General features: G+C 41.2%; 1 protein-coding gene across 1 annotated transcript; it reads left to right on the top strand.

The window, feature by feature from the left end:
• Positions 1-7,435: 7,435 nt before the first annotated feature.
• LOC143386274 (olfactory receptor 2W3-like) lies at positions 7,436-8,380 on the top strand. The gene has a single exon (XM_076841468.1). The coding sequence runs from the start codon at positions 7,436-7,438 to the stop codon at positions 8,378-8,380; it is 945 nt and encodes a 314-aa protein (XP_076697583.1).
• Positions 8,381-9,971: the final 1,591 nt, after the last annotated feature.

Raw genomic sequence — 9,971 nt, 5'->3', positions numbered from 1 at the left:
ATAGATGGGAACAAGGTCAGTTTGACCAAGTTGGTCTTGAACACCTGGCAGAGCACAGTCCTACAGGGACATTTACAAAAATACTATATATATATTTAATACAACTTAAGATGTACATTGTGTCAGCCCTACCAAAATTAAGGAAAGCTGGAGTCTGTAAAGGAAGGGTACTTAGGAAAGTGCCTAATATTAACCATCACGGAGGACTCCAGAGACACAGGCTGTCCTGCATTCCAGAGACTGGCTGAAATACCGATTGTTTTCATTGTACTTGTTTGCCAAAGAAAGTAAAGCTTTCTGTCATGTTTATTGTTGTCCTGGCATAAACCTTGCCTATGGATACCTTGTCCAGTCACCTGCCAGCTGCCACCATGGACCTCTGGACTGCTGTGGTGTTGAACACTCTTAACTGTCTATGCCCCACCTCACAGAAAACAAGGACTTTGGTCACTTTCCCCCAACTTGGCCCTCCCTCAGCTCAAAGTTGCTTGGACATGTGGAAGTAGCCCCTTTTCCATAGAAATGGAAGGTAGAAATTGACAGTGGGGAAATGTAACAGTGGTCCCTTCACCTTCTGGATGTAGCCCCACATTGCTCTCTCTCTTCTCCCCTCCCCTTTCCTAACAAGATTGGGGAGACATGTCATCTTTTCTTCCCCAGTTAACTGCCCCAACACACCCACTACAGGAAGAGGAGGCCTGCTGAGGATCTGGGAAGTGAGGATCTCCCAAATTAACAAGTGAATCCTAACAGTTTCAGTCCTGGCTGTCCCTGTCCCTCCCATTCATTCTCAGCTCCAGTGAATGAACTGACCCTGACCCTTCCCAGACCGTGTGTGTGTGTGTGTGTGTGTGTGTGTGTGTGTGTGTATTGGGGGAGGCGGCTGCTCCTTCCATTTAGAGACAAAGATCCCTGGTAGCCTCACTTCCTGCCCAGGGCCTTGCCCAACTCTTTCTGCTTGACAGTCCTCTTCCTCAGGCCTCCTGGACTCCCTTTCTTCACTCCTTTGGGCTACTTTAATGCTCCCCAGGAAGCAGGAGGGAGCACCTGCAGGAAGGAGCAGCTTCAGGAGGGAGCAGCTTCAGGAGGGAGCAGCAGCGCTCACCCACAGCCCCTGGGCTCCCCTGCCTGGAAGGTCCCAGGGCACAGGGGCTCTTTCCTTTCCAACAAGGTGCACAAGTCAGCTTCTATTATTCCCTTATATATTGTTTTAGAATTAATTTATTAGTTTATTCATTTGGCAGATGTAAGGACCAAGAAGGAGAAGTGTTTAATCCAGGGACAACATAAGTCTTGGACACATTCCCAGCACCTCAAACACATTTGCACATGGTCAGCACTGAATGCATACTTGTTGAATGAATGAATAAATGTTTGACTTTGCTCGGGATGTGGCTCAAGTGGTAGCGCTCTTGCCTGGCATGCATGCAGTTCGATCCTCACCACCACATATAAACAAAGATGTTGTGTCTGCCGAAAACCAAAAAATAAATATTAAAAAATTCTCTCTCTCTCTCTCTCTTTAATAAAAAAAATGTTTGACTTTGTGGAGAGCAGAATTAAATTATGGATCTGAAAATTACATTGTGAAATGTAATAAGTTGTTATGATATCATTAGTAATAATAGTAACCATTGTCCAATAAAGGGTTTAAGTTAAATTTTTTTTATTTTTTGTTTAATTTTTTGGCAGTTACTGGGGATTGAACCCAGGAGCTTTGTGGCACTGAAGTACATATCCATCCTTTTTTTCTTCTTCTTTTTTTTTTTTAATTCTTATTTTTCAAGATAGGACCTTGTTAACATGCTGAGGCTGGCTTTGACCTTGAGAACCTCCTGTCCCAGCCTCCCAAATTGCTGGGATTACAGACATGCCTCACCAAGCCTGGTTTCCAGTAAAGCTCAGTACCAGGGGCTCAATGGCAATGTCAGTGTTTAGGTACAGAGACAGTGTGACAGAGCCCTGCTGGAAAGCGCCTGAGTTCAGCCACACAGGAGCTCCACATCCTAGGCAAGGCATGGAGCCTCCTGCCGTTCCAGCTCCCTGTGATTTCACGAAGACACCTTTGCATTAGGCACCCCTCTTGCTCCATAGCCATCCCTCAAGATGCTACTCTGGCGAGAAAGCTGGAGACCCGCTCTAAACGCCTATGGATTAAACGTTCTCATTGGAGAGTGGGTTCCTAGGCCCTCTGTGCGACTCTTTCTAAATGTCAGGGCAGAGTGCTTGCTCCTGAAACAAACTCCTGGGTCTGCCCTGCTCCCCATGGGCTCCCTCCACTGCCCTTCCCTTTCCTTGATGTATGTTGAGCTTCTTCCTAACTCACATCACGTTGGCTTTCCTCTCTCTGACAAATCCTTAAATGCAGCCCTAATAAATATCAAATTCCCTGAAAGGCCTGGGTCCAATTCCCAGCTATAAAATACAATAAGATGAAATAAGATGAAAAAGATAAAATACAATAAAATACAATACAATAAAATGAAATACAATACAATACAATACAATAAAGTAAAATACAATACACTAAAATGCAATAAAAGGCAATACAAGGCAATGGAAGATAATGGAAGGCAAAGCAAGACAATACAACACAAGGCAATACAATGCAGTAAAATAAAATAAAATAAATACAGTAAAATACAATACAATACAATAAAATGCAATACAATAAATGAAATAAAATAAAATATAAAAAACACAATGAAATACAATACAATACAATACAATTCAATATAATAAATTAATATACAATACAATAAAGTAAAATACAATACAGTAAAATGCAATACAAAGCAGTACAATGCAAAAAATAAAATAAAATAAATAAAATAAGTAAAATAAAATACAATACAATAAAGTAAAATACAATACAATAAAAGGCAATACAAGGTAATGGAAGGCAATGCAAAGCAATAAAATAAAAGGAAATAAATAAAATAAGATACAATACAATACAATACAATACCATAAAATAAAATAAATACAATACAACAAAGTAAAATACAATACAAAACAATACAATACAATACAAGGCAATACAATGCAATAAAGTAAAATAAATAAAATAAAATACAATAAGATACAACACAATAAAGTAAAATACGATAAAATAAAATAAAATAAATACAAAACAATACAATAAATAAAAGACAATAAAATAAAATATAATGCAATGCAATAAAATAAAACAAAATAAAGTAAAATAAAATAAAATAAAATAAACAAATTAAAAAATAAAAAATTAATATATAAAAATTAAAAACTTTAAAACGTTAAAAATTTTAAAAATAAAAAGTAAAATAAAATCAAAAATAAATAAAATAAAAAATAAATAAAATAAATTTTAAAACTTAAAATAAAATAAATTAAAAAATTTAAAAATGAAATGAAATGAGATGTAAAATAAAATATAAAACAAAACAAAATAAAATAAAAAAATAAAAAATAAAATAAAATAAAAATAGTAAAGTAAAAAATAATACAAATAAAATAAAATAAAAAAATTTTAAAAATTTAAAAAATTTAAAAATAATACAAATAAAATTAAATTAAATTTAAAAATTACAAAATAAAAATAAATGAAATGAAATATAAAATATAAAACAAAACAAAATAAAATAATTAATTAAAAAATAAAATAAATACAAGAAATAATAAAAGAAATAAAATTAAAAAATTAAATAAAATATAAAATGAAATATAAAACAAAATAAAATAAAACAATAAAATAAATAAAATAATACGAATAAAATAAAATAAACAATACAAATAAAATAAAATAATAAAATAAAAAATGAAATTAAATAAAATGAATTATAAAATAAACCATAAAACAAAATAAAATAAAAAATAATACAAATAAAATAAAATAATAAAATAAAAAATAAAAAATTCAAAAATTTAAAAAATGAAATTAAATGAAATAAAATAAAATAAATAAATAAAAATAAAATAATAAAATTTTAAAAATACCAATAAAATAAAATAATAAAAAATAAAAATAAATGAAATACAATGAAATGAAATATAAAATAAAATATAAAACAAAACAAAACAAAATAAATAAATAAATAAATAAAATTAAAAAACAAAACAAAATAAAATAAAATAATAAAATACAATAAAATAAACATAATACAAATAAAATAAAATAATAAAATAAAAACATAAAAAATAAAATAATGAAATATAAAATAAAATATAAAACAAAACAAAATAAAATAAAAAATAATACGAATAAAATAAAATAGAATGAAATCCTCCATGTTAGATCCCGGGCGCTCACTTTCCCTGGTAGCGCTCCACAGCTGGGCCACAGTCTCTGTTCCCAGAAGCCTGGGTTCATCACTCACGTCACTAATTTGACAGGTAAACTCTCTTCTCAAGTCCCTCTCTAGTGAAACAGTGGCAAGTCCGTCGAGAGAACTAGGTAAGCGGCCATTTCGGGGCAGTGGGGACGGCCTGAGAGAAGGCAGCTGGGCGGTGGTCATCTGGAGCTGATGGGACGGGAGGTGAACAGCCCCTTAGCCGCCAAGGAGGGACTGGTTTAAACTCCCAGCTCCCAGAGGGCAGAGGAGTCAGCGCCGCGGGACTGATTACACCGCCCGCTCTTGGCACCAGCCTCCCATTGAAAGATTTCCACGGGAGACACTCGGGCTTGCTGCTGGACCCCGCTGGGTCGGTCCTGTTGCCCAGGGGAGGCGGAGGGAGGCTGCTCGGTGCAGAGCCCAGCTCCGCCGACGCAAGCTGCTCGCTGCCCTAGCGGAGTGGTCTCCTCGCCCCTCTCCACCACCTCTACCAAAGTACCTGAGCAGCATTTTGATTGACCCCTTAGTCACCCAGGAAATCAATTAGCTGCTCTTTCTCTGACACTGCCTTGCTGATTGCAGGGTCTCAGTTTCTCTTCATTTGATTACATTTCAAAAAGTTTTAGCCTGTGACATCGTTTTTGCCTTGACAAGAGCATCATCAACATGGGCACATACGCACAGTCTAAGGAATAAATCACAAGATGTTCGACGTCCTTCTGGTTAGTTTGAAATTAAAATACAAACCGGCATAGGCTGACACCTCCTTTCATATCCAAAAGTAAAAAGAAGTAAACATAAGTAAGAAAAGCTTTTTGTTCATCCGGGCACCTTGGAGTTCTTTCAGTAGGTGGACAATGGGTGTTTTTATTTTTCATAGATAAATTTGTTAGCCAGAAGATGTCAACATACATTTGCCCTGTTTTTAGTAGATCCAAGCGTTTGATTGCTTCTTGGCATGTAATACTTCTGGGGAGCGGGGGAGGGAAGCAAATGGCCCTGGGATTTATGTCCTCTGAGCAACCCTGGATGGAGAACTCCAGTTTTACTTGTGTGAGGTATTAATTCCTTCTGATCTCGAGGGACAAATTCTCATGGTCCTCATTTTCTGCCTGAACCCTACGGGAGGCTGGAGCATTTGAGGTTGGTGGTTTCAGAAGTTTCCCCAGAGCTTGGGGAGGCTGATGCACCTGGGCCATCCTCAGGTCCCTCTCTGATATTTCCTCAGGAGAGCTGCATCAACCTGCAGTTGACATAAACCCCTCTGCACACACATGTGGCCCATTGGACAGAGGAACGGGCTGAGCCTGAGGGCGCTGTCACCAGCTGGGGGCTCCCTGAGCAGAGCGCACACTGCGCCCAGGTGTAAAGGGCTGTGGGAAATTTACCCTTTCTCCAGGAGAGAACATAGAAGGGTGTTGACCAGTCCACAACAGAGAAACCCATCGTGTGTAGGAAAAGGTGGCCGATTATTTAATAAGATAACCTTGGCAGGGATGGTAGAAGGTGTTTGCAGGGCAAACTGCTGGGGTGCAGAGAGCCACGAGGACTGGGCCAGTGGCCGCAAGGGACCTCTCCATGCAGGGAATAGAGGATCCACTTTATTCTAGAGTGAGGATTCGGGGAGAAAACACTTGTCCTTCCCAGAAGGTAAAGGAGCCCTGCACTCCTTAGGGGCTCTCCTCCACAGAGAGGCAAGTGTGGGCAGCAGGACAGGTGCTCCTGCCCCTCTGCTTGGGTTTATTTTGATTATTTATTTATTTATTTTGGAGAGAAAGAGGTGATGTTTATTTCCCGTTTTTTAAAAGTGACATTTGGATCAAATTTGAACTAATGTGACCAAAGGCACTACTCTAAGGTAACTCCCAGCAGGGGTCATGAGTCTGCTCCTCTTCCACACTTCCTAAGCTCTGGGTGTCACCCACATTTTTCAACTCTTAGATTAACCTATCAAAAAAGCAAACGACTTTATGCTCCAATTTGTATAGCCTCAGTTATCAGTGGGAACATTCCTAGCACCTACAAGTCACTGGGTTGTGAATTACTTATAGTCTAGCCAGCTGTTCCAAGTCATCTCTGATTTCTATGTTATTATAGGTTTTTCTTGTCAATGTTTTGAAAAAAAAATTACAAAGTAGTCTTCTACCATTGTCATTATTTTTCAGACTTCGTTAGAAGCAGAGAGTCTTTAAAAAATATATCCAGATTTATTCATATTTTATTTCACCATTTTTAAGAACTGAAATTTGACTTGTGAAATCTACTCAAGTCCAAGATGAGGAGGAAAATAGAAAAGTCTTCATATTTTCTTGCAGTAGTTGAACATTTTAAAATGTTTAAATATGTAATTTGGTTTGTTTTGGCATAAGGAATACAGCAGGGATCTACAACCCCCTCCTCCGCCCCAAATGTCACGTCACTCATGCCACTTATGTTTTAATTACTGCATTTTCAAGGTATGCTTAGATATATGTTAATACAATTTCTCCTTGTAGACTTTTTTTTTCCTAAAAAAAGGTTTATTTTCATGTTCTCTGTTTGCATGACACATCAGCTTTATTTAACACAAACAGAAACTTCTATGTTTACACACATCCATATGTGTGTGTGTGTGTGTGTGTGTGTGTGTGTATTTATAGTGTATATATTTTTTAAAAAATCTGTGCATAAGTGGACTGTGATGTTCAAGGATGAGCTGCACTGGTATTTCCTAAACCCTACCAGGTGATTGTTTGGAGTGATCTTTTGTGCCTCTGAGGTTTTGACAGGAGCTCAGAAACTTGTGGCTCTGGAAGAAGCAGAGGTTGGAGCTTGGCAGGTGTGTGCCTTTCCTCTCTGGAATGACAGAACACAGCGGTGGATACGGATGAAGATTTCAGGCATGTTCCCTGGGGCAGACCAGCTTTGCTTCTCCACATGTGACATTTACTTAACCCACAGGTGCCTCAGTTTCCTTTTCTACAATTTGGAGACAGTAATCATAGCAGAGCCTCCACACCACTGTTTAGGGCTTAGGTGAGTAAAAAAACCTGCTCTGTGCTCCTCTAAGCCTGGCGAGGAGTCCATACTCCAGCATCAGCAGGTGCCATTACTGGTGTTGACACCTCTCCTCAGGTGCAGTAGAGATGGACAGGACCAATGGCAGCACTCAGGGCCACTTCATCCTCCTGGGTTTCTCTGACCGCCCCCACCTGGAGAGGGTCCTCTTTGTGGTCATCCTGGTAGCCTACCTGCTGACCCTGGTGGGCAATAGCACCATCATCCTGGTGTCTCGGCTGGACTCCCGGCTCCACACGCCCATGTACTTCTTCCTCACCCACCTGTCCTTCCTGGACCTCAGCTTCACCACCAGCTCCATCCCCCAGCTGCTCTACAACCTGAGTGGCCGTGACAAGACCATCAGCTATGTGGGCTGCATGGTCCAGCTCTTCCTGTTCCTGGGCCTGGGTGGAGTGGAGTGTCTGCTGCTGGCCATCATGGCCTATGACAGGTTTGTGGCTGTCTGCAAGCCCCTGCACTACACGGTGATCATGAGTTCCAGGCTCTGCCTGGGCTTGGTGTCAGTGGCCTGGGGCTGTGGAATGGCCAATTCATTGGTCATGTCTCCAGTAACCCTACCATTACCCCGCTGCGGGCACAACAAGGTGGACCACTTCCTGTGTGAGATGCCAGCCCTGATCCGCATGGCCTGCGTCAACACAGTGGCCATAGAAGGCACTGTCTTTGTCCTGGCTGTGGGCATCGTGCTGTCTCCCCTGGTCTTCATCTTGGTGTCCTACGGCCACATCGTCAGGGCTGTGTTCAGAATCCAGTCATCCTCAGGAAGACACAGAATCTTCAACACCTGTGGCTCCCACCTCACTGTGGTCTCCCTGTTCTACGGGAACATCATCTACATGTACATGCAGCCAGGAAGCAGGTCCTCCCAGGACCAGGGCAAGTTCCTCACCCTCTTCTACAACATCGTCACCCCCCTCTTGAACCCCCTGATCTACACCCTCAGAAACAAGGAGGTGAAGGGGGCACTGAGAAGGTTGCTGCTGGGGAACAGAAAAGGGGGCAAGGAGTGAGGCCCTGAACTGCCCAGCATCCAGCCTCAGGGTCAGCTACAGTGGGGCTACTGCTGGCCTCTGAGCTGTGGAGCAGAACTGGTCTCAGCCTGCAGCTCTCAGCATCCTAGCAGGGATGGCCTTCTGAAACCTGTTTATGAGAGAACAGCACAGGGCCTGTCACCCACACCCAGGTGTGTAGACCTCACCCCACCAGCTCCTATCAGGGCCTCACTGGAAGCAGCCCCTCTCTGAGTTCTGCTTCTGTAGTTTGTTGTTAGTTCACATTGTGCTCTCACATAGGCATTTTATCTAGAATCCCCCAGCTCTATCCGGGCTCTTGGTGTGAACCACTCTCTCTTCCTGGATAGCATCAAAGGCTGAGTTCAGTGTGGTTTGGTGTTTTCTCTCCCACATTGCACCACAGGCTTACATGGTATTTCTGCCCTTTGTTTGGCTGACATCCCCTCCCCATGCTTTCTTTGCCAAAAAGCAATTTGCCTGCAGCCCTGCCTGGCTTAAGTGGACAGGATATGTCAAATTCATCAGCAAACTACCTGTTATCTGCACGGAAATGCAGGTAGGAATTAGCGTTAATGAAAGGAACCCAAGAGAGTTTGAAGGGAGTGACTTTGTGACCCTTTTCCCAGGCCAGTTTCTGAAAGATAAGCATAATTCCTCCTAACCATAAAACCTGTAACAATGTATAGTTAAGAATCCAGGCTGGGCACAGTGACTCGGGAGGCTGAGGCAGGAGGATCAAAAGTTCAAAGCCTCAGCAAAAGTGAAGCTATAAAACAGCTAGTGAGACCCTGACTCTAAATAAAATACAAAAGAGAGCTGGAGATGTGGCTCAGTGGTCTAGTGCCCCTGAGTTCAATCCCAGGTACAAAAAAAAAAGTATCCAATTAGAACTGGTCAGCATGGGCCAAGGTGACATAGGGTTACCATGATAGTGGGGACTTGAAAGTCTTGTGTCACTCTGTTTTCAATCTAAAGTCAAGAGGTGGACCTGGACTGGTCTTTCTGGAAACCTCTCTGGGACCCCAATAAAACTGGAGTGCAGGAATGGTACACTGTCCCTCTCCTCTCTAAGTGGACTGAGTCTCTCACTTGAGAGTGTCCCCTTCCCTGTTTTCCTATCCCTTCAGTAAACTCATGCCTGTTACTCTTACTGACATGCCTGAAACCTTTCTGATGTGATCACAGAGTCAGGGTTTGATAGTTTGGAGTCTTTCCCATGCCTCAGTTTCCCTAAAGGCCTCACACCTGTAACATCTTCTTCCCCAAACTTGGTCATTGTCCCTGATGTCTGAATTCATGTCTGGATTAACACTCTGGATTCATGAAGATTTTCACATGTGACATTGATTTTGAACCATTTAACTCTTGAAGCATGATGATTCTGCAGTTGTGTTTTAATTTTGCTCGTGAGAAGCACCTGATGTTTGCCAGGTTCCCACCTGGTGCTCAGTTCATCTCACCTCTGTGCTTGTGAGAGTCCAGTGTGACTGGCACCCTTCCCACTGTACCCACTTGGTGCTTAAGATGTGGAGGTTGCATCAGGAGATTTGTTCAGGAGAAGAGAACCAGGATTTACCCAGGGCCTCTC

The sequence above is a fragment of the Callospermophilus lateralis genome, unplaced genomic scaffold (assembly GCF_048772815.1).
Source record: "Callospermophilus lateralis isolate mCalLat2 unplaced genomic scaffold, mCalLat2.hap1 Scaffold_1118, whole genome shotgun sequence".
NCBI classification, from domain to species: Eukaryota; Metazoa; Chordata; class Mammalia; order Rodentia; family Sciuridae; genus Callospermophilus; species Callospermophilus lateralis.
The sequence above is the reverse complement of the archived record's forward strand: the minus strand, read 5'-3'. Positions and strand labels throughout refer to the sequence as shown.

Bases quoted from the DNA above. Each gene is read 5' to 3' on its own strand.
- LOC143386274 (XM_076841468.1), top strand. From the start codon at position 7,436: ATGGACAGGACCAATGGCAGCACTCAGGGCCACTTCATCCTCCTGGGT.